Source organism: Ylistrum balloti, unplaced genomic scaffold (assembly GCF_031769215.1).
Source record: "Ylistrum balloti isolate Yb309-2 unplaced genomic scaffold, AGI_CSIRO_Ybal_v1 Utg371416, whole genome shotgun sequence".
Classification (NCBI taxonomy): domain Eukaryota; kingdom Metazoa; phylum Mollusca; class Bivalvia; order Pectinida; family Pectinidae; genus Ylistrum; species Ylistrum balloti.
The window spans coordinates 184,698-210,737 of NW_026782744.1; the positions used below are offsets into that span (position 1 = coordinate 184,698).

General features: G+C 37.2%; 1 protein-coding gene across 1 annotated transcript; it reads left to right on the forward strand.

The window, feature by feature from the left end:
• Window positions 1–9,350: 9,350 nt before the first annotated feature.
• Window positions 9,351–25,029, forward strand: LOC132562431 (uncharacterized). Its single transcript, XM_060227173.1, has 9 exons — window positions 9,351–9,713; window positions 10,824–10,971; window positions 18,567–19,466; window positions 20,653–20,764; window positions 21,637–21,732; window positions 22,398–22,502; window positions 22,924–23,151; window positions 24,035–24,118; window positions 24,454–25,029. Exons 1-9 carry the CDS (start codon window positions 9,351–9,353, stop codon window positions 24,908–24,910), a joined length of 2,493 nt encoding a protein of 830 aa, XP_060083156.1. The 3' UTR covers window positions 24,911–25,029.
• The last annotated feature ends 1,011 nt before the right edge of the window (window positions 25,030–26,040 follow it).

The following is a 26,040-nucleotide window of genomic DNA, read 5'->3' on the forward strand; positions in this document are numbered from 1 at the left end:
CGCACTGTACACTTGTATAACAGGAATGTCAGTTACGCACAGTGACCTAGGATAAGATGCTGGCATGTATGCTCACTGATGTGGAACCATCAACATTAGAGTGACTGACAGTGTGTTATTATACTAAAATTTAACAAGTAAGAAATCACACACACAGATACGTGAAGTCTTTCATCTGTACAGAATTGTGTCCGTTGTCTGATGTTGGCTTAATTAACAGGATTCACTTTTTCATATTCTTGGATTGTACACCAAAAAAGGTAAGTAACTTTCACCTGTTAATAAGATATTTATGCATTTTATCACCACAGGTGTTTACAAGTTTTTCTAATTTCATGGTGAATTAATTCATCCGTGGCTATCTCTAGATTTAAGTAGGTTATTTTATGGGGCAGTGGCAAATTTATCGCTGGTGGCCAGGCAATCTGTAGACCAGTAACTTACTGTAAGCCAGTTTAGAGAAGTGGTGTATCAGGTTTAAATAGTTTTGTATTTGCAAACATCTACCAGATTGATATCAAGTTGTTCATGTATTGATCAGATTTTGTATACTGACAATCTACGATTCTAGAAAGGGAGAATTAAAAGGAACAGCCTTCGACTCAATTCAACAGGATACTTTTATGATTGATCAAAGCATGTTGATCTTGACACGATCATCTGAAAGTTGTTGCATGTAGTAACTGACAACTATCAATTGCAATTGTGTGTTGTGTCTGAATTTATACCTCCTTCATCAATGCATTACTTTACCTATATAAAATTATGAATTCTCCTATCACGACAATATAATTGATGTAAACCAACAGTATTACTGCCATTTTGTCTGAATTATAATTTAATTTCTGGTATGAAGGATATGATTGTGCATAACAGTATATGACATTCATAAAATTTCATGGTTTACAGTCCAGCTATTAACATTAAACTCTGTAGTGGTTTTGTTACGACTCCAGGAACAAATTAGATGTTTTGGATTTTGAGAATCATTGGTCCTTGCTGCTCGTACGCCTTGATCCCATGATTTCAGGGAAAGTGATCTGTGCATCTTTGAAAAGTAATAGGATCTTTCCCTAGCTTGAGGGTAGGACAGAGAAATCTTCGAGGGCAGAGATTTCTCTGTCCTACCCTCAAGGTAGAGAATTATCATTTTTCTACCCCTTTTCCCCCTTAAAGATAAAAAACCAAATTAATATACATGTGACATTATAACTATCAGTATAGTTATTTGCATTTGAGGCCCGGATGACAATTGTTAGTGACGACAATGGCTCCAACTGACTCCGAAATATCATTAAAAAAATGACATCATTAACAATTACATGAACCCAAAATGTTACTTCCTGTGTGTGCAGGCTGTCTCACCGGGGTAAGATAGAGTTATCTTACCCTCACTGGAAATGTGGTTATTTCTGTCAGGTGGGATAGAAAGTAAACTCCCTAACTCTGCTTTTTGAACCTATGATCTAAAAAACATGTTATATTAGAAAGGGGTCTGCTCATTTCTGACCTATGTTTTAAGTAGAAAGTGGGCTGTGTCATGATCACACAGTTCAAGAGAAAATGGTCTGTGTATTTTGAACTCATGTTTTGTTTTAAAGGAATGTGTATCTGTACCTCATACTTTAAAACACTCATATAATGTATATAATGATGTCTGAGGATGTGTACCTGTATATAATGATGTGTGAGGATGTGTTCCTGTATATAATGATGTGTGAGGGTGTGTACCTGTATATAATGATGTGTGTGGGTGTGTACCTGTATATAATGATATGTGAGGATGTGTACTTGTATATAATGATGTGTGAGGGTGTGTACCTGTATATAATGACGTGTGGGGTCTGTTCCTGTATATAATGTTGTGTTAGGGTGTGTACCTGTATATAATGATGTGTGAGGATGTGTACCTGTAGATCATGATGTGTGAGGGTGTGTACCTGCAGATCATGATATGTGAGGCTGTTTACCTGTGTATAATGATGTGTAGGGATGTGTACCTGTAGATCATGATGTGTGAGAATGTGTACCTGTATATAATGATGTGTGAGGATGTGTACCTGTATATAATGTGTGAGGATGAGTTCCTGTATATAATGATGCGTGAGGGTGTGTTCCTGTATATAATGATGCGTGAGGGTGTGTTCCTGTATATAATGATGTGTGAGGATGTGTACCTGTATATAATGATGTGTGAGGATGTGTACCTGTATATAATGTGTGAGGATGAGCTCCTGTATATAATGATGTGTGAGGATGTGTTCCTGTATATAATGATGTGTGAGGATGTGTACCTGTATATAATGTGTGAGGATGAGCTCCTGTATATAATGATGTGTGAGGATGTGTTCCTGTATATAATGATGTGTGAGGATGTGTACCTGTATATAATGTGTGAGGATGAGCTCCTGTATATAATGATGTGTGAGGATGTGTTCCTGTATATAATGATGTGTGAGGATGTGTACCTGTATATAATGTGTGAGGATGAGCTCCTGTATATAATGATGCGTGAGGGTATGTTCCTGTATATATTGATGTGGGAGGATGTGTTCCTGTATATAATGATGTGTGAGGATGTATTCCTGTATATAATGATGTGTGAGGATGTGTACCTGTATATAATGATGTGTGAGGATGAGCTCCTGTATATAATGATGCGTGAGGGTATGTTCCTGTATATATTGATGTGGGAGGATGAGTTCCTGTATATAATGATGTATGAGGATGAGTTCCTGTATATAATGTTGTTTGGGGATGTGTACCTGTATATAATGATGTGTGAGAATGTGTACCTGTATATAGTGTTTTGTAAGGATGTGTACCTGTGTATAATAATGTGTGAGGATGTGTACCAGTAGATCATGATGTGTAAGGTTGTGTACCTGTACAATCATATGTAAGGATGTGTACCTGTATAAAAGGATGTGTGAGGGTGTGTACCTGTATATAATGATGTGTGAGACTGTGTACCTGTATATAATGATGTGTGGGGGTGTGTTCCTGTATATAGTGTTGTGTAAGGATGTGTACCTGTATATAATGACGTGTGAGGATGTGTACCTGTATATAATGATGTGTGAGAATGTGTAGCTGTATATAATGTTGTGTAAGGGTGTGTACCTGTATATAATGGTGTGTGGGGGTGTGTTCCTGTATATAATATTGTGGGAGGGTGTGTACCTGTACAATGATATTTGAGGGTTTGTGCCTGTACAATGATATATGAGGGTGTGTACCTGTACAGTGATATTTGAGGGTATGTACCTGTACAATGATATATGAGGGTGTGTACCTGTACAATGATATTTGAGGGTGTGTACCTGTACAGTGATATTTTAGGATGTGTACCTGTACAATGATATTTGAGGGTGTGTACCTGTACAATGATATATGAGGGTGTGTACCTGTACAATGATATATGAGGGTGTGTACCTGTACAGTGATATTTTAGGATGTGTACCTGTACAATGATATATGAGGGTGTGTACCTGTACAATGATATTTGAGGGTGTGTACCTGTACAATGATATTTGAGGGTGTGTACCTGTACAATGATATATGAGGGTATGTACCTGTATATGTTTTGTAAGTGTGTCTATAATGAGGTGTGAAGGGTGTATAGTTGTTATCATTCATTAGAATGGCTTAGCTACAATCTGGTGATAATGTCTAGTACCTATTTAAATCACTCACCAGAGTACCTTTTTGTTTTTGTTTGTCAAGTATTGTCAGCTTAATGAATTGAAATCAAAATGGACTGCACTTCATTGTAGATTTTCTGTAGTTCTTGGATGTATTAAAATAAAAGATGAATTAAAAAAAATTACAGAAGAAATATTTAATGCCTTTTTTAAAGAGGTATAATGTTACCATGATTTTGTGTGTAAATTGGTAAGGAAAACAGGTGACCAGCTTTCATGCTTTAAATGATTGCTGCTTTGTGAAACCAATATATTGATTTATCAATTTAAGCTGACTACATTTTCAATTGAAAATATCCCTTAGCTCTGAGGGGATCGATCGTGGTAAACAGATTTAACTGTACAATTTTGTTAGTGTTGTATATGGTGCCAGTGAAACGGATAGTATACATAGGGATTTAGGTGACATGCTTGGTGAAGGAGGGTAAACAGTGGACAGGGTACAGTTTGCTGGAGTTACGACCACTCAAGGGAAGGAATATGGGTGAGTTGAGTGTCAGTTGGGTAGTGTATGTTACTGGTCCAAGTGTGTGGTTTTGTCGTGGTGACATCAGCGTGTACATGAACAGATCATAAATCACTCTACGCCGTGACAAACACTACACAAGTGTCTCTCAAATCTTAAAATCAGTTAGATTCCTTTACACAGTGGCACCAATACTGGGTTCCATACAGTAGTGACACTAACACAAGCAAGTTGTTTAGCATAACAGACACGGTGTACAAACATTTATGTAGAATAGACCTTTTCTTTTTGACTTTGGATCTTATCAAACACTGTCATTTATGTCTCCAAACAAATTTCAGTCTAATTGAAAGTTATAAGTTTTGATACAATGTGGAAAGTGTTGTACTATGAAAAATTTACATGCTGGTACTGAACTCTGTTTCAAAAAAAAAAAATGATAATATGAGATGAGGTTGTAACACTGTATGTGGGCATGGGATGGTAAGGTACTGGACTCCTATAGTTATAATTAAAACCTCAGCACATGATTTTAAGACGTCTGGCCACAGTTATAGTTAACTGAAATAATTCAGGACAATATTTCTTAATACTTCTATTTTCAGAAAGCATTGATGAAATAAATGTTGTGAATAATGGACGATAACTATCTATAAATGGAACTTAAGTATGTGCCAATATAATATCTCTCATTGTAAAATAGTAGACGAGCACGGATTCCTTCAGTGTATAGTGTAGAACGAGACTGGCCGTATGTCAACAGTAAAGTACCGTTCTCTTAACAGCATGGTGTCAGGTGTTTACATACACCTGTGTTGACAGGTAGCTGAACGAAATAATCAACTGGACAGGCTTTAACTAATTATATAGGAAGACTTTGTCCTTATGGGTCAATTTGTTTGATGGTCAGTTCCTGTTAAGCCAGGTTGACAGGAGACAAGTACATTATCATCTGAAAGATTTGATTACACTGTAAGTACGAGAGAAAAATTTATGATTTTACAGATAACGGTATACCTCTGTAAATTTTGAGGAAGTACACATAATCTTGATACTTGAGTAAACAATATCAGATACAGGATATATATCAAATTTCATGAAATATTTCTCATTGAATTAGAACATCTGTTTTAATTGTACTTAATTATATAATATTTCTGTACAAGATGAATGCTTTCAAATACTTGATAAAAAATTTGCATAAAGGAATATTTCGAGGTTTTTCCTTCCATGCAAACAGTGTGATGTATTATGTACATTGGTCATGAAAAGCAGATTTTGCTGAGATATATATGTTTGCATTGAGACTATTATAATCCCACATGCCTGTATGTGACTGACTTCCACATGCCTGTATGTGACGGACTAATTGATCTGCCTTACTTTGGTACCAGTACTTTGATATGTTGTAATTTAAATCAGGTATGACTTCGATCTATCTTTAAAACACCTGGGTATGTCTCTATAGAATACTATTATATATATAACAGCCACACGAGTGTACCTGCATGTGCATTCATATTTAAGCATTCAATTGGCATTCAAGGACAATACAATTTTAAATGTCAAAGCTTAAGTCTAAAATCAGTTGGCTTCATATGTTGAACTTGTCTTTACCTAGTTGGCATTCAGAATGCTAATGAATGCCAAATATAAGCAGTTCAATGTTGATATATTTATAAGATTTTCAATATTCATTGTGCTACAAGGAAGCGGGTGTGGTAACATTATACCATAGACTTGCTTAACTGGTACAATAAAAGTTTAGCCTATTATCACTTTATTTAATCAGCTCTATGAGAAATTTGTGTACCCACAAAAACTGGTATATAAACAGCAGAAAGAAATTACAAATAGTTCAATCATATTTTAGTGCAATACTTTCAGTGTGAAAAGTGCTGAAATAAGGCTGTCAGTATTTACTTTGTTTACCCTAAAAAGCTCGAAAACACGCTGACATCAAACGTTAAGACTTTCCTGAAAATAAGCTTGTTTTTTTTTTAGTATTAGAGAGAGAGTAAGCCAAAATCTGATTTTCAGAATTTTATGGTGTTCCTTCAGTATTACTAATTTTTGTAATGCTTGGGTGGCATATCTCTATTTGTATACACTCATGTTAAAGTGTCTGACATTCGGGGCAGAATAATTTCCAATGATCGGGAAGTTGAGGTTGTACCAAAGTATTGTACCTTAAGCTGTCACACTTTGTAAATACTTAAAAAATCTTTTTATTTTTTACATGTTTTTTCAGGATATGTAAATAACCTCTCAGAAGAGGTATGAATGTTATCAGCTCCTTCAATCAATCCTTAAAAAAGATAGACCTTATTAACACATGATCTAGACTACGTAAACTTTAGTTTGCTTTGATGATATGATGTTACATATTATGTTTTTATTACATATGGCCAGTCTACAATGTGAAGGACTATATAATATCTAATTTCCAGAGTGAGGGTTATCATGCTGATCCTGAAATAAAAATCAGAACACGTTTCAGTAGACTTGTAAGCCATCAGATATTGTTTGGTACGTAAATGTACATACACACCTATTTTCAGATACAAGAATTTTATTGCATTTGAACAAATAATGACAATCAGTTAACACAGAAAGAGAATGATGTTGTTTGGTCAGCAAAATACTCCAACAAAGGAGGAATTGGAAACAGTTATGAGTAATATTTTTTAAGGTTAAGTCCACAAGTTTTATGGTAATTTTGTAATTAAAGTGGAACTTGAACTAGCAGTGGTTTCCAAGAGTATAAAAATGTCTTTATGTTGTTTGAAATGTTAAATTGGCGCTTTGTCATGGCTTCGTAAAGAACACTCTGTTCTGTGACCAAATGAATTATCAGTGTTTCATAATAATTCATTAAATACAGTATACTGTAAACTAATGTTATATTCATAGTTGGTGTTTGTCTTCTCTACATGGAGTTTGATATACTGGTATTTAAGCTATGTATAATGGTAGTTGTTGGTGTTTGTCTTCTCTGAGTTTGATATACTGGTATTTAAGCTATGTATAATGGTAGTTGTTGGTGTTTGTCTTCTCTACAAGGAGTTTGATATACTGGTATTTAAGCTATGTATAATGGTAGTTGTTGGTGTTTGTCTTCTCTACAAGGAGTTTGATATACTGGTATTTAAGCTATGTATAATGGTAGTTGTTGGTGTTTGTCTTCTCTACAAGGAGTTTGATATACTGGTATTTAAGCTATGTATAATGGTAGATGTTGGTGTTTGTCTTCTCTACATGGAGTTTGCTATACTGGTATTTAAGCTATGTATAATGGTAGTTGTTGGTGTTTGTCTTCTCTACAAGGAGTTTGATATACTGGTATTTAAGCTATGTATAATGGTAGATGTTGGTGTTTGTCTTCTCTACATGGAGTTTGCTATACTGGTATTTAAGCTATGTATAATGGTAGTTGTTGGTGTTTGTCTTCTCTACAAGGAGTTTGATATACTGGTATTTAAGCTATGTATAATGGTAGATGTTGGTGTTTGTCTTCTCTACAAGGAGTTTGATATACAGGTATTTAAGCTATGTATAATGGTAGATGTTGGTGTTTGTCTTCTCTACATGGAGTTTGCTATACTGGTATTTAAGCTATGTATAATGGTAGTTGTTGGTGTTTGTCTTCTCTACAAGGAGTTTGATATACTGGTATTTAAGCTATGTATAATGGTAGATGTTGGTGTTTGTCTTCTCTACATGGAGTTTGCTATACTGGTATTTAAGCTATGTATAATGGTAGTTGTTGGTGTTTGTCTTCTCTACAAGGAGTTTGATATACTGGTATTTAAGCTATGTATAATGGTAGTTGTTGGTGTTTGTCTTCTCTACAAGGAGTTTGATATACTGGTATTTAAGCTATGTATAATGGTAGTTGTTGGTGTTTGTCTTCTTTACATGGCGTTTGATACACTGGTATTTAAGCTATGTATATTGGTAGTGTTTGATTGGTAACACCTTGGTTCAGGGATGTCTTTTCAGTTTTTAGGTCGATCACATGTACATGTAGAAGTGAAGAAATCAATTTTTTGTATTCTTCTGGTGACATTGAACAGCTTAATCCTATCAGCTCTGATTCACACTTGAGACTATAAAGTCACCTGCTGTATCAGGAATATCACTAGAGGTAGACTGTATTTCTATGTCTTCATACTGTTTTAAGCTGTGTCTGGAATTTTATCAAAGGTATCCTTGTTGACACTCATGTAAATCTAGTAAGTATTTCGAGGCTGTCTCACTCATGTGTTTTATTTTTCAGTGCTTACAATTCACAAGTCTCCAGCTTTTAGATTTTGGCATGTAAAAATATTTAATGTGTTTGTTGCAAAAATTGGTGTAAAAAAATCTAGTTTGAAAAAAGAGCAAGAAAATCTCGAAAAGTGTTTTGAGGTATGATTGGGGGATCTCTGGTGTTATAATATTTCTGTTTCTCTTCGGTAATTGTTGTGGGGCACCATTTCCAAAATATTGTTGAGTCCAGTTACAAAGAGGTTATGAAACAGGTTATGAAAATTGGAGTGATTCCTAGAGAAAAACCTGAGTTCAGGATTCAAATATCCAAAAAATCACTGTTGTTACAGGGGCCAGATACTCAAAACCTGACAATAAAGTGGAAATGTAACACTTCTGTGTATGCTTTGGCTGAGTCATGGATAAGGCCTATATTACTTGTCCTGGCTGAATATAATTCAATGTGTCCATATTTAAAAATCTGTACAAAAGGACAAGTCAACGGGTATCGTTGTTTGTACTGGTTTCTGTTGTATAATTATCTCCTGTTGATTCTCCTTGTTTTACAGATATCACTGGGTAATGCTAATAGTGCTTATCTCAGCTCTACAATTATCTCCCTTGTTTTTGTCATTTTACAGAGGATAGTGGGTAATGATAATAGTGCTGGTGTTTGCTCTGCGATTATCAATCCCTTGTCTCTCCTGTTTTACAGAGGTCAAGTAGTAATGTTGATTGTACTTGTATCTGCTGTCTAATTATCTCCATTGTCTCTCCTGTTTTACAGAGGTCATTTAGTAATGCTAATTGAACTGATATCTGCTGTATAATTATCTCCCTTGTTCTGTTTTACAGAGGTCAATGAGTAATGCTAATTGTACTGGTATCAGCTGTATAATTATCTCCCTTGTTCTGTTTTACAGAGGTCAATGGGTAATGCTAATAGTGCTGGAGGACTAGTTGTCAGAGAAGATCAGGAACTTCCTGAAATTTTTGAAGTATTACCATATGAGGATGATGGTTTTGGTGTAGAAGAAGATGAAGATTATGTAGAGGAAAAGGATAGTGACAACGAAAGAGACTCTGAGGGAGAAGAGAGAGACGGTGGTACATTGGTTCAGCAAGGAGCAGCACAGACTGAACAGCTCCTTGAGGATCAGCAAGAACCGCCACAAAATCAACAGGTCCCTGAGGATCAACAAGGGAGGCCACAAAAACAACAGCTCCCAGAGGATCAGCAAAGAGAGACAGAGAAAACCTCCCCAAAAGATGGCAATGTCAAGAAGGACAAGGTAAATGTATGTTATTATATTGATGTTGGTCGGACTTGTTTTCCAATTAGAATGTAACATTGTAATGCTATTTAAAGTGAAGATCAGATCAATATGTCCAGCTGTCAAACCCTTTGTTAGTAGACATAAGTATCAAGGATATGGGAGACTAATTATGGCTGTGAAAGGTAAAGATCTGTTTTAATTTCTGAAATTTGAATTAAGTAGGCATAGTGGCCAGGAATGGCCTGATCTCTCTATCATGTATAGTAATTGTATCGGTGATGAAACCTTGATGTGTATTTGTGCCTAGTGATATACATAACTTGAAATCTATGAGTAATGAAATTTTGCAGGTTGCTTATTGAAGGCTGTCATATTTGTTCCAGATAGTACTTGTGACCTGTATGATATATTTTATAGCCAAATGTGTTTCCTAATAAATATACAAAAGAATGATAGGGTCTGAAATATCTTCTCAAATACAAACCAAGCTGGATACAAAGCATTCTACTCTACTGAACTAGAGCCTTTGAGTGACAGTATTTACCCTGTGCCTGACAGATACAGACAACTTCTTTTACAAAACAACTTTGCTTACAGTCATTGATTTGATCTCATTTTACTAGGATTGCTTTTCTCAGTTTCCATGCTATATTTATCAGCCAAAATGCTGCTGTGTGATTTATACTCACAATTACTGTGTTTAAGAAGAACTGCCAACAGATCATATCTCCACCAATCCCTACTTTGAATCAAGGGTTATGTTTAAGGCCCCCTGGGCTTATTTCAGTGTTAATATGAAAGTTGAAAGGTCAAAAAAACAAAATGACATCTCAACTATTCAGGTATAACACTATTCAGGTATTCAGTGTAATATGCTAACGCCAGTAGATGTGTTTAGATCATATGGGACTATTGCTGAAATCTGCCTCATGAAGAAGTTTCATAGATCGTATAGATTTACTGAGAAATGTTCTTTAGAGAAGCAAGCATGATTGTCTTTGATATCAAAAATTTAATGGTAGGAAATTAAGGCAAGGAACTTTCATTTTTGGCACGTTGCCATCCATACCTTATTGCATCTGTGGCATTTTAAACTTGTCATTGTCTATATTGTTATGTTTACAGCCTGCAGCAAGCTATATTTACTCTGGGATAGACCCAACCATTGTCGCACGTCTGATCCGGGAGGTTGAAGAACTACTCACTCATGTCACTAATGAAGATTATAAAGCTGCACAGAGTGCAGCACTCATACTGAAGGAGACAGATATAGGTAGGTACCTCAGACTGGTCAGAGACCACGTACTGAAGGAGACAGATATAGGTAGGTACCTCAGACTGGACAGAGACCACATACTGAAGGAGACAGAGACCACGTACTGAAGGAGACAGATATAGGTAGGTACCTCAGACTGGTCAGAGACCACATACTGAAGGAGACAGAGACCACGTACTGAAGGAGACAGATATAGGTAGGTACCTCAGACTGGACAGAGACCACGTACTGAAGGAGACAGACATAGGTAGGTACCTCAGACTGGACGGAGACCACGTACTGAAGGAGACAGACATAGGTAAGTACCTCAGACTGGACAGAGACCACATACTGAAGGAGACAGAGACCACGTACTGAAGGAGGCAGATATAGGTAGGTACCTCAGACTGGTCAGAGACCACGTACTGAAGGAGACAGATATAGGTAGGTACCTCAGACTGGTCAGAGACCACGTACTGAAGGAGACAGATATAGGTAGGTACCTCAGACTGGACAGAGACCACATACTGAAGGAGACAGAGACCACGTACTGAAGGAGACAGAGACCACGTACTGAAGGAGACAGATATAGGTAGGTACCTCAGACTGGACAGAGACCACATACTGAAGGAGACAGAGACCACGTACTGAAGGAGACAGATATAGGTAGGTACCTCAGACTGGTCAGAGACCACGTACTGAAGGAGACAGATATAGGTAGATACCTCAGACTGGACAGAGACCACGTACTGAAGGAGACAGAGACCACGTACTGAAGGAGACAGAGACCACGTACTGAAGGAGACAGATATAGGTAGATACCTCAGACTGGTCAGAGACCACATACTGAAGGAGACAGAGACCACGTACTGAAGGAGACAGATATAGGTAGATACCTCAGACTGGTCAGAGACCACATACTGAAGGAGACAGATAAAGGTAGGTACCTCAGACTGGACAGAGAATACGTACTGAAGGAGACAGACATAGGTAGGTACCTCAGACTGGACAGAGACCACATACTGAAGGAGACAGAGACCACGTACTGAAGGAGACAGATATAGGTAGGTACCTCAGACTGGACAGAGACCACATACTGAAGGAGACAGAGACCACGTACTGAAGGAGACAGATATAGGTAGGTACCTCAGACTGGACAGAGAACACGTACTGAAGGAGACAGACATAGGTAGATACCTCAGACTGGACAGAGACCATGTACTGAAGGAGACACACATAGGTAGGTACCTCAGACTGGACGGAGACCACGTACTGAAGGAGACAGACATAGGTAAGTACCTCAGACTGGACAGAGACCACATACTGAAGGAGACAGAGACCATGTACTGAAGGAGACAGATAAAGGTAGGTACCTCAGACTGGACAGAGACCACATACTGAAGGAGACAGAGACCAAGTACTGAAGGAGACAGAGACCACGTACTGAAGGAGACAGACATAGGTAGGTACCTCAGACTGGACAGAGACCATGTACTGAAGGAGACAGAGACCATGTACTGAAGGAGACAGATAAAGGTAGGTACCTCAGACTGGACAGAGACCACATACTGAAGGAGACAGAGACCACGTACTGAAGGAGACACACATAGGTAGGTACCTCAGACTGGACGGAGACCACGTACTGAAGGAGACAGATATAGGTAGGTACCTCAGACTGGACAGAGACCACATACTGAAGGAGACAGAGACCACGTACTGAAGGAGACAGATATAGGTAGGTACCTCAGACTGGTCAGAGAACACGTACTGAAGGAGACAGACATAGGTAGATACCTCAGACTGGACAGAGACCATGTACTGAAGGAGACAGAGACCACGTACTGAAGGAGACAGAGACCACGTACTGAAGGAGACAGATATAGGTAGATACCTCAGACTGGTCAGAGACCACATACTGAAGGAGACAGAGACCACGTACTGAAGGAGACAGATATAGGTAGATACCTCAGACTGGTCAGAGACCACATACTGAAGGAGACAGATAAAGGTAGGTACCTCAGACTGGACAGAGAATACGTACTGAAGGAGACAGACATAGGTAGGTACCTCAGACTGGACAGAGACCACATACTGAAGGAGACAGAGACCACGTACTGAAGGAGACAGATATAGGTAGGTACCTCAGACTGGACAGAGACCACATACTGAAGGAGACAGAGACCACGTACTGAAGGAGACAGATATAGGTAGGTACCTCAGACTGGACAGAGAACACGTACTGAAGGAGACAGACATAGGTAGATACCTCAGACTGGACAGAGACCATGTACTGAAGGAGACACACATAGGTAGGTACCTCAGACTGGACGGAGACCACGTACTGAAGGAGACAGACATAGGTAAGTACCTCAGACTGGACAGAGACCACATACTGAAGGAGACAGAGACCATGTACTGAAGGAGACAGATAAAGGTAGGTACCTCAGACTGGACAGAGACCACATACTGAAGGAGACAGAGACCAAGTACTGAAGGAGACAGAGACCACGTACTGAAGGAGACAGACATAGGTAGGTACCTCAGACTGGACAGAGACCATGTACTGAAGGAGACAGAGACCATGTACTGAAGGAGACAGATAAAGGTAGGTACCTCAGACTGGACAGAGACCACATACTGAAGGAGACAGAGACCACGTACTGAAGGAGACACACATAGGTAGGTACCTCAGACTGGACGGAGACCACGTACTGAAGGAGACAGATATAGGTAGGTACCTCAGACTGGACAGAGACCACATACTGAAGGAGACAGAGACCACGTACTGAAGGAGACAGATATAGGTAGGTACCTCAGACTGGTCAGAGAACACGTACTGAAGGAGACAGACATAGGTAGATACCTCAGACTGGACAGAGACCATGTACTGAAGGAGACAGAGACCACGTACTGAAGGAGACAGAGACCACGTACTGAAGGAGACAGATATAGGTAGATACCTCAGACTGGTCAGAGACCACATACTGAAGGAGACAGAGACCACGTACTGAAGGAGACAGATATAGGTAGATACCTCAGACTGGTCAGAGACCACATACTGAAGGAGACAGATAAAGGTAGGTACCTCAGACTGGACAGAGAATACGTACTGAAGGAGACAGACATAGGTAGGTACCTCAGACTGGACAGAGACCACATACTGAAGGAGACAGAGACCACGTACTGAAGGAGACAGATATAGGTAGGTACCTCAGACTGGACAGAGACCACATACTGAAGGAGACAGAGACCACGTACTGAAGGAGACAGATATAGGTAGGTACCTCAGACTGGACAGAGAACACGTACTGAAGGAGACAGACATAGGTAGATACCTCAGACTGGACAGAGACCATGTACTGAAGGAGACACACATAGGTAGGTACCTCAGACTGGACGGAGACCACGTACTGAAGGAGACAGACATAGGTAAGTACCTCAGACTGGACAGAGACCACATACTGAAGGAGACAGAGACCATGTACTGAAGGAGACAGATAAAGGTAGGTACCTCAGACTGGACAGAGACCACATACTGAAGGAGACAGAGACCAAGTACTGAAGGAGACAGAGACCACGTACTGAAGGAGACAGACATAGGTAGGTACCTCAGACTGGACAGAGACCATGTACTGAAGGAGACAGAGACCATGTACTGAAGGAGACAGATAAAGGTAGGTACCTCAGACTGGACAGAGACCACATACTGAAGGAGACAGAGACCACGTACTGAAGGAGACACACATAGGTAGGTACCTCAGACTGGACGGAGACCACGTACTGAAGGAGACAGATATAGGTAGGTACCTCAGACTGGACAGAGACCACATACTGAAGGAGACAGAGACCACGTACTGAAGGAGACAGATATAGGTAGGTACCTCAGACTGGTCAGAGAACACGTACTGAAGGAGACAGACATAGGTAGATACCTCAGACTGGACAGAGACCATGTACTGAAGGAGACACACATAGGTAGGTACCTCAGACTGAACATAGACCACGTACTGAAGGAGACATGGGGAGGTACCTTAGACACACAGGGTGTTTGATTAGCTTCAAAATATGCAAAGCATTATAATCATTTTTACTCTAACCACGCAATTACTGCTTTCATCTTCCTGATTATGGACAACAAATTCTTAGTTTAGTGACATAAGTAACCAGGCATTTTATAAATATTCCTGGTATTGTATCTGACCATTGTTTTTATAATTCTATTTTCGATCACCTATTGTCCGTCATTGTCCGTTGTGCGTCTGTCAGCAATTGACATTTTTGATTTTTCAAAAAACTGGGACCGATTTTATAGAATCCTTCCATTGTCAAAGGTGAAGAAAAAGTGTGAATTTGTGTTCTCCATCCCCTGGGAGCGTGCTTATGGGGTCAGATTAGCTGAAATTGGTAGAATGAAATACACTTCATAGATTCAGGAGTGGTCTTAAGGTACTTCACTGAAATGGTGAATTTCACCCAAGGATGTCACTTTGTCCTCTGAGGAGGGGTAACGTTTGCAATAGTTTATATAAAGAACCTACAATTTGAGACATGACTTGTTTATTTTCTGATGGAAATAACTAATACTTGGTTGAAATTATTAACATGAAATGGCAGTTAATGTTTGCATGTATCACATATGTATTACTTGTAGAATGTAGATTAAGTCACCTTACTTACTAAGATGATTTCTATGACATATAACAATGAAAACAGAAGCTTTTAGATGACTGATAATGGTCTTGGGCCAAGCTCTTATCATTCTTTGATCTCAGTGAGAAATCTGTTAGGGCTACATGTACCCAAAATGAGTCAGTGATACAGGTCTGAGTGACCTTTTGTATGTATACAGGATCTGGTTAGCAACAATCACATTTGAAGAATGTTAATCACTTGTATAATTTGTATATGCCCTTGGTATAAAAGTCCTGTTATCTTATTCCAGTGTCAGATGTAGGGTCAGACAGGACATTTAACTAAACCCTATATGCCAGAAATTAGTATCCCGATTTAGGACACATAAAACTGATGGGAGGCTAATCAAATCACTCTTTATCTGCCATTTGTCCACTTGTTGTCCGTCCGTTGCCAACTGTTGTCTGTCCATCCTTAACCATTCCTTGATATCACTATTTCTGGAGAAGCAGTGGATGGATCATTCTAAGAATTCATTTGTAGGTTCACCCTAGTCCCTAGTTGTACATACAGAAGTTCATTTTGGGAAATATATGATGGCCACATGGTGACCATGTTGCTTTTTGGCAAGTATAGTTATTACTATATTTCTGGAAAAGCACTGGAACAGATCATTCTCAAACATCATACGTTGTTGCTAGGTTATGCATATTTCAGATGGGGAATGATTAAAAAAATGTCCAACAGATGTCCATGTTGAATTTTTACAATGAAAGATTCTTATCACTGTTCCTTAAAAATTACTGGATGGATCTCTCTGAAATTCATATGTAGGTTCCCCTAGGTTGTTAGTTGTGCGTGTTTGATTTTGGGACAGATTAGAAATACATAATAAAATAGCTGATGCGTGACCATCTTTGATTTTGCAAATGAGGGATAGGTCTTGCTATTTCTTGAGAAGTGCTAAATGGAGTTTTTCTCAAATATTGTATGTAGGTTTCCTTGGTAACCAGTTGTACCCAAATGATTTTGGGAATTATCAGAAAAACAAAATGATCAACAAGTGATTATCTTTGATATGGCAGTTCAAGATTGTTATTGCTATTTCTTGAGAGAATTTTTAAAATTTATATTCCTTAAGAGCTTTTAACTTTTAAATAACAAATAAAGATCAAAAGACGGTGTGCATCAAGATCCTGCAGAGATTTGTCATTTCTCATCACGTCATCTCACATCTGATGATTGTCCTGATGAAACCTTGTTACACTAAATACAAAATGCCAAGTTTAAGATGAGTTTAAAATGTATAAACAGATTATCTTATTGAATGACTGTTTGGAGGTAATTTAAAACCACACACGCTATTTAGTATATACTTCCTTAGTAATGTTTACTGATGTGTGATAGGACAAATCATCATTGTCTGCAAAAAGTATTCTCGATACACGCTGATAATATCTCGTCTTTAAATCTGCTCAGCCTTGTCAGGTTTTGATAATTTATCATGAATTTAAAACTTATGCTTTACACTTTAAAAATACTCATTCCTTTTTTTTTCTTAAAAATATTTTGATGTTTCTGCAGTTCTTGCTCATTTAGATTTTGCACGAAATAAATAATTAGTGATATGTGATATGTATGAATGTATTTTTGGGCTAACAAAGTTTGTTCAGAACTGGAACCTTATGATAATTCTTCCTGGCACCCCTTATCATTTAGAATGGATCACTATAAACCAATAATGGAACAGTTCAATGTAAGGTTATAGGGATCAGTAAGATTCCGGATGTACAAATCAAGATTTGTCTGTTGTCCTTAGGAACCAATAGGAGAAGCCGTTTAATGTATGTTTTTATAGATCAGAATAATCCAATTAAGAAATGTGATATGAAAGGTTTAGGTACCAATTTATTTTTAGAAGATATTAGATTACAGTTTTGTTAAATGAATGACTAAATATTGAAAATGGAATATTAGACAATGAGACTTTGAAAATATTTCAAATAAAAACAATATACATCCACACAGACAGTCAATTTATTGTTTATGGAGAACAATGCATTGCTAAATATATATATATAAGAATACAGATTGTAGACCTCTGATACACACATTTATTGTTGGCTGGGCCTTGGAAGTCCCTATAATGACATTGGAACCGGTAGACATAAATGTGGATATTGTGAACAATGAACAGATCTTGATGATTTGATGAGATGTGTAACCTCTGCAATGTTTGCGTAAAGGATTTGTGATATTTGGAAAAACACTTGACAAATTCATGGTGGTTGCAGAATCAAGTCATTCTTTCTATCATTAATTCTTCAGATTGGTAAAATTGTGAACATAATATGTCAGGTTGGATGGGAGGAGAGATAATTTTAGTGAACATTCAACATATTTCTGGTGGAATGGTGATTTTATTCAAATTTCTATCAAAATGCTATATGAGCAGCTCCTCTGGATGGTCAATTATCACCATGAGTGAATTGTTTACAGCTGCTAATGTCAGCAATAAAAGGCTGAATGAGGTTACAGAATGTGTGTTTTCTTAGGCAGTTTGCAGAGTTCTTGGAAAATTTGGAGTATTTCACAAATTTACAGAATTTTCATTTGAATGTTTCTTTAAAAAAAAAGAAAATGATGTGGGTGTAAATACAGAAGATTGTGTTGATGTTATACTGAAACAGTAAGGTTGAAATTTGACGCTAAGAATAGAAATGGCTGGGTTTCAACTTCGTGGACGCCACAGAGGAATTGGTAAATATGTTGGAAATGTTTCCATGTGTATGGTAAATATTGTTGATACATTCAGATTTATTTATTACAGATTTGAATTCATCAGACTTTGAAATTTCTATAAATCACGAGAACGTCAGATCCATGTAGAACAACAGTGTGAGTCACAAGGATTAATGTAAAGAACCAACAGGAGTAGGATATACTTTCACATGATAATTGATAATGTTTTGTTCTTATAGGGTCTTTAGCAGAAGGAATGAGCCGGTCAATTGAGCGACAGCAGCGACCCTACTATGATGGAAATCTCCCTCAAAGCCGGAGGTCGGGTTCTCGTCTGCAGGGTCCTAGAATTGATACTGGGTCGAGGATACAAAAAGGTAATACACCGACTCGGGCATCAGCTGACCTTACAAAGCTTCCACCAATCAATGGATTCCGCAATGAAAAACCAGACAGTCGGGAGACAGGATCAACGGCTTTGTTTACAGATGGTGGGGGAGATAACACTCTCCCTGGTAAAGGTCAACTTGGAGGTCATGCACCACGTTCATTAGCATATAGTCCAACAAAACCATCTGTTCCAAAGGAAAAATCACCAGGCAAGGAACAGAGGTCAGGAGTTACATGTAACGACATTGTAGCAGTGACTTCAAACTACGTTCCAAGTGATGAAAAGTCCAACAACAGAGATCAAAGGTCAAATATAGCATCATTGGTCACGTCTGTACAACTTGATGACAAGCAACAAATTGATGAAAGGTCAAAGTTCATCAGGGATCAAAGGTCAAGTATACCATCAATGATTCCTTCATTTCCAATGGATAGTAAAATGAAAGAAGAAAAGCAAAAAGTTAAGGAACAGAGGAAAAGTCTAATTCCATCATTTTCTGGTGATGATAGGTCAAGGCCAAAGGAATCTAAACATAGTGCAAATAACAATAATGGTGAACAGGGATCAAAATCACAGGAAGTAAAGCAAGAGGTGGGAAAGTCTGAAACATCGAAATTGGAGCCGAAAAATTTGTCACCACAAATAAATGTGGATGGGACGGATTCCAAAGTTAAGGAGATGCCATCAGAAATGGCATGGGATGTGGATGTGTCTGATATCACACCTGCCAGGAAAATCAGGAAACCAGGTGAGTTATCAGAATGTTACTTTTTACTGAAGTAACTGTATATGGTGGATGGTGGTACTTTTACTGAAGTAACTGTATATGGTGGTACTTTTACTGAAGTAACTGTATATGGTGGTACTTTTACTAAAGTAACTGTATATAGTGGTACTTTTACAGATAATTGTATATAGTGGTACTTTTACTGATGTAACTGTATATGGTGGTACTTTTGGTGATATAACTGTATATGGTGGTACTTTTACTGAAGTAACTGTATATGGTGGTACTTTTACTGATATAACTGTATATGGTGGTACTTTTACTGATATAACTGTATGTGGTGGTACTTTTACTGATATAACTGTAGGCCTATATGGTGGTACTTTTACTGATATAACTGTATACGGTGGTACTTTTACTGATATAACTGTATATGGTGGTACTTTTACTGATATAACTGTATATGGTGGTACTTTTACTGAAGTAACTGTATATGGTGGTACTTTTACTGATATAACTGTATATGGTTGTACTTTTACTGAAGTAACTGTATATGGTGGTACTTTTACTGATATAACTGTATATGGTGGTACTTTTACTGACATAACTGTATATGGTGGTACTTTTACTGAAGTAACTGTATATGGTGGTACTTTTACTGATATAACTGTATATGGTGGTACTTTTACTGATATAACTGTATATGGTGGTACTTTTACTGATATAACTGTATATGGTGGTACTTTTACTGAAGTAACTGTATATTGTGGTACTTTTACTGAAGTAACAGTATATGGTGGAGTTGGAAGGTGAGTGGGTGAGAAGTCCAATGTCCGTGTAAGAATTCAGTTCTAAGATGTGGATATCTAATGGTCTTCAATAGTCCTCATTATTGAGGAAATAGAGAGTAAAAGTGACACCACCAACTCCAGTAAACAGATGCAGTGCTGATAGATTACATCTGATGTAGGGACAATCTCCACAGTTTAACTTCAACACATTTGTAAGAAAGGAGAAAGTTTAATGTTGAAATGTATAGCAAATTAGTCCTGTATCAACAAATGATGTAGGTAAATGTTTTACAGGACTTAGCCTCCATAGATGGAGATTTTACCTTTGTGATTGAGATGAATGACATAAACATTTAGATATGCCTGTATTCAAATTAGGACATATGACTAATTAGTCTTTATTATTTGTTTGTAAGTGCTGACAAGCTCCATGGTAAAGGGAGATGACTCCAGCCCATACATCCCTGCGAGTGTGAAAGTCACTGCAGAACAGATCTGTGCAAGGAAAGTTTTTGATGTGAAACGATGGTATGTGTTTTTACATAGAATATCTGTTCTTAGATAATGGTAGAGTTGTGCCTTGTATTAAAAGTGGTGCCTTCCTACTGGTGTTCACCCTAGGACAGTTTCTTGTAAATGTGAAAATAATTGCATTATAGAGCCACAACACTAATGATCTGTCAATAAAGGTGAAACCTTTCTCTGTTATTATAATATCATTGCTGTAACGTATGTATGCTGAAATTTGCTCATATATAAATGTCAACTCTTTGAAAAGCAGAACGATGGACAGATTAACCAGCTGATGAAATGGCCATAGTCTAAGTCACATGTGGATAGAACAAAGTTGATGATTTGTATTAAATACAGGGTCTCATAACAGCTTGTAGGTTACCAAAACATTTTACAGTACGTTTATAGACAGATGCTAAAATACATGCTGTAGGAGTTTCTGTATACATGGTTAGGGCCTCATAAAATCCTGTACTAAAATTATTGTACATACTTTTGTCTTGGCCATATAAGTGTCTCATACAGTTCATACAGTAATAATTTAACATATATGTATATGCTCTCTAAGAATATCCCTAAATTTGATTTTGGCGTTTTGTTTACAACAAAAATTTTAAGAGTTTAAATTCCATACAAATTTCCTTTCACATTAAACAAAGGATTTATTGTATATTAGATTAAAAACTATCACTTGACAAGAGTTTGATAACAAAAGAAATGTCACACAGAATAACTAGGCTTGTTTAAGCATGTTGGTATCTGGTTCAAACTTTCACTCTTAAAAAACAATTATTTGTATTAACTGCAGGTTATTTATACAGTAAATAAGTTTATATTAGCTGTTTGAGAAACAGTTTGACTCTAAATCTTCGTTTGATTATTTGTAGGGTGTGCATGAGTCGACCACAGTACAGCAAATCATGTGGAATTACCTCCCTTGTCTCCTGTTGGAATTTTCTCTTCAGTACTCTAGGCAACGGAAAGTAAGGATGTTTTGTTTACTTTTATGGGTCAATTTCCTTACCAGACAAGATTGTGTAGGTAAATTCCCACAATTTTACAATTACTGACATGTTAATGTGTCATTCCATTTTCAAATTTTCAACCCTGCAGATCTAGGTACTATAAAATAAAATAATCTGTATGATGAGATATCTATATGTGCTCTGTCGGGATTGTAAGCTTCAGTTCTCATGATTCCAGGGATAAGGTTTACTGTCACCTATATTGGATGGACTTTTAAGTATAATTTGTATACTTTCCATTGGAAGTGATGTAAAATTGGATAGAATTTTAAGTAATATATTGGATGGTAGTTTGATGTTATGAATATTTTATTCCTGTCCTCTTCCCAACGTCTAAGGTGCAGGATTCAAAAAGAATATATTGGGTGAAATTTGAACAATCTACTCATTGTATTAGTTCAAAAAAATGTAATTCTTGTTGAATTGCAATAATTCCATAGATATTTGCTGACAACGTTGTAGAAGGAATCTCCCTGTATCCATTTAATAACAGATTTTGATATACACAAATAACTCATAGCTACCTATGTTAAGTTTTGGGACTATACCTGGAAGCACACTATCTCATCTGAGGCTGATATCATTATGCCAAGAGGGTACACATTTCTTTGCTTGTGTTTCAGTCTATCACCTATCACCCAGGAAGAGGCTCTCACCATCCTTGGTTTCAAACCTCCTTTTGATGAGATCCGATTTGGACCATTTACTGGAAATGCAACGCTAATGACGTAAGTCTATCTGTTAAGGTAGAAGAAAATCAATATACCGTTACAAAAGTCCTAATTATATACAGCTGTATTTGTTTGTAAAGACCTTTTTCCCAGCTCCTGCAAGTGGCCACTTCAAACAGTTTAATTGGGAATTAAGAAAACTTTCCAACATCTTAAGGATGAACTTCGCAAAACAGCTGATCACATACCAGAGAATACTTTGCATAGCTTTACTGACACCTGTTTATACGTACTTCCCAAAATATTTTGTCAACTGACCAATCGGTAGATTTGTAGTCATCAGCTACTAAATACATTTCTCTGTTACTGTGTTAATCCTGTAATAAGGGAGCTATCTCAAAGAATGGTTTAGCTTATTACAGAGCTATGCACAAGCTTGAACTAGATTCTTTTTCATGTAGAACATATATATTTAAAGATGGTTCAAGAAGCTGAATGACCACTTCAAGGTGCGAGGGCAGAGTTACTTTACATACAAGCCTCATGGTAAGGACAAGACGTTTGGAATGACATCAGACATGGCCCTCCAGGCTATTAAAAAGGGACTGCAGGACGCGAACACTGCCTACATTTATCACTGCCAGAACCATTACTTCTGTCCCATTGGGTTTGAGGATACACCACTAAAGGCTGAGGAGGCGTACAGGTATGATACCTCTGTATATCTTTACAATATGTCTACAGTTTAATTTATGGTGGCTTTAGTAACTTGCATCTGCTATGGGAATTACCTCTCTGGATTCATTATGATGTTACTTAACAGTGAGTTGGTAGATTTGGTAAAAAAAGAGACTAAAATAAGCTATTCCTATTTTTCAATCCTTTTGAAAGTTCAATAATGTTGAATGAAATGAGCTGGTTCCGTCCGTTTGGGAATGATATATGGCAGCCATGATCAGATTTGAGAGATTTTATCCTTCTGTCTCAGAGAGAGAAATCACAACTTGAGGTTGTACATTGTGAGTTCTAAACAACAATGTTATTCTGAAGGTTCAGTTTCCTTGTTAATAGCATCAAAAAACTACATTGTAAGTTGCTCCTCCAGTGTCCCATATACTGCATAGCCACAGCATTTCCATCCATATCAGCATACATCTTGGAAAGTATACTCTGTTCAAATGTAAATTACTCTTTATATCAATGGAAAAATATTTCTATGTATCACTGAATGTAGTCATATTTTGATGTAATGATATAAAAGTGGACAAGTAGTTTTAACACAGGAAAGTTTGTGGTACATTCATATAAGGGAGATAACTCTTAACAAAAAATAGTGCTTGGCTTTTGAGTGCTTTATATATAGAAGTTAGCAAATGCTACACTGTTTGAAAGGCTGTCTTTTTACCACGCTCATTACATATTAATGTACAAAATGTGTGTTTACTACATTGATTAGAACCACAATTTGGTTGATATGGAGAAGAAAGAAATGTCGTTAGTAAAAATGCAAATGGAAGCCATGTGTTGTTTTCTTTCTTCTGGATTCAAAGCTGTATAAGTATTTATATTGATTGTTTTGACTGTTTCAGTGGACCTCTAGCCCAGGAGGACATGGAAACACACGTGCTAATTGGAGATTGTGCCATTAAACACCCAAGTATACACTGTAAAAGGTATATATATATCTAGAATAATGCTGATGTCCCTCTGTCTTATGGCAACAGTTACGGTGCTTGCATGTTTTACTTTGTTTCACTTACTTTAAAGAGCCTAAACATTTTGTCAAAAATGATGATTTAATAGTAATTCATCAGTAGGTAAAACCTATACAAACCCTCTCCCTAAATTGACATACATTTCTGACAATATAGTAAACCATAGTCATTCGAGACTTGGCAGTGATTAATAACAAAATATACAAAAAGTCCAAATTCAAAATGTATGCATGCATGTACATCTGCTTCTTATTATTGTTGTCATTCATGATAAAATCCCTTATCTGTTCTAGGTGGGAGGACATTTCCACAGACCTGAACTGTGTCAATCCCGAGTTCCTTAATATACGACGTCTGGAGGAAGGACTTCAGAAACGTAAGGCTAAAAAGCCAGGTGGTAACCTTCATTGCATAATGGCTTTTCGTAAAAACAATTTTCAGTCCATCCATAGGACTCATATCCCAGTGTTTGGGGGCGCACCTAAGACAAGAACACGATCGACTTCAAACCCAGCACAAAATGTGTCATCAGCACCAAATGTTTCAACACCAGGTACTACGCCATTGGCTGCTGACACGACTGCCAGACTTAATAACAATACTGAAATCCCTGTAGGAGCAACTGTTCATTCTGAACTGTCGCCTACCAATGGCAATGGTGATATTGAATTTCCACAGGTAGGGGATGGGAAACGAACAGACGAAGAGGAGGAGAATATGTGTTCTGAGGATGAAGAGGATGATGAATGATTGAAACATATTTGATAATATCCTAAATAGTATTTCAGGATTCTCTTTGTTTGACTCATATCAATTTCTTTGTTGATGGCAACATGGAAAAATTGAAGCAAATTTGTTTGAAGTGCAAACTTAAGCTAAATACAAATTGGCTTTGTATAAGTAGAATTTGTTTTGCAGAGAAAATACTGGTGTTGATACCAACACTCAAACTTTTTCGTAAATATGTTCATAAATTGTTTACTTTGAGGTTTCAGACAGTTAACACTGCACTTTGCCGTTGTTGAATCATTCTTGGGAGATATCAAAATAAGAATGCAAAATGTCAATATGTAGTGGAATATCACTGTATCTCTGTAGGGAATCCATTATCAGTTGCGAACTGTACACCTACATCCACACAGATCATTGGAAAATCCTGTAAATTGGGCATCTACACTGAATGCAAGAAATTCCTGTGGGTGTCTTTTTCATACTTGAACTTGTGGCCTGAAAGTTATTCACAATGACTCTGGATTCCCCTGTTATGAAGATAGCATTGATTGTCACATACATGTATCTCTACACTTACAACTAAAATATAAAGGTTAAAATATGTTTTGGAAATAATTTTCTTTAAACAGTTAATAATCCCTTTGAATTGTCAACTGTTAGTTTTTCTCCCTAAATAATGTTTTTAAAGACCAATTTATTAATTTGGAGTGGCTTGAATACATTTACTATCTACTGTGATAAGATTTAGACAATGTACATAGTTTATGTGCGATACATCTCCATATTATGATATTTTTACTATGCAAGTATTACTAACAAATTTATCTCTAGTAAGCAACATACAAAATGTAGATACACTAAATACAAAGATTATAGTTTTCCATGCTCACACATGTCTGACACAGTTGAACCTGTGTGGATCAGCACTATGTTGATGTCAGGAGGTCTGTATGAAAATTGGTTGCTTGTTTAATACTGCATGTGCATGTTGGTAACCAATCCTATTGCGAGGGTGCATCTCACAAGTGATGGTGATAAACTGGTTTTTTTTTTTTTTTTTTTTACGACAATCTAATACATTAAGGGGTTTTTAAAAGAATTCTGTAAAGAGTTCGTCCACCATGTAACAAGGGAGATAACTTTGATTA

What these genes read in the sequence shown, in the direction of transcription:
- LOC132562431 (XM_060227173.1), top strand. Translation starts at nt 9,351, where the DNA reads ATGGGTAATGCTAATAGTGCTGGAGGACTAGTTGTCAGAGAAGATCAG. An exon ending in GCAATGTCAAGAAGGACAAG is followed by an intron (nt 9,714 to 10,823) that starts GTAAATGTATGT and finishes TTATGTTTACAG; the next exon opens with CCTGCAGCAAGCTATATTTA. An exon ending in GGAAATGCAACGCTAATGAC is followed by an intron (nt 22,503 to 22,923) that starts GTAAGTCTATCT and finishes ATATATTTAAAG; the next exon opens with ATGGTTCAAGAAGCTGAATG.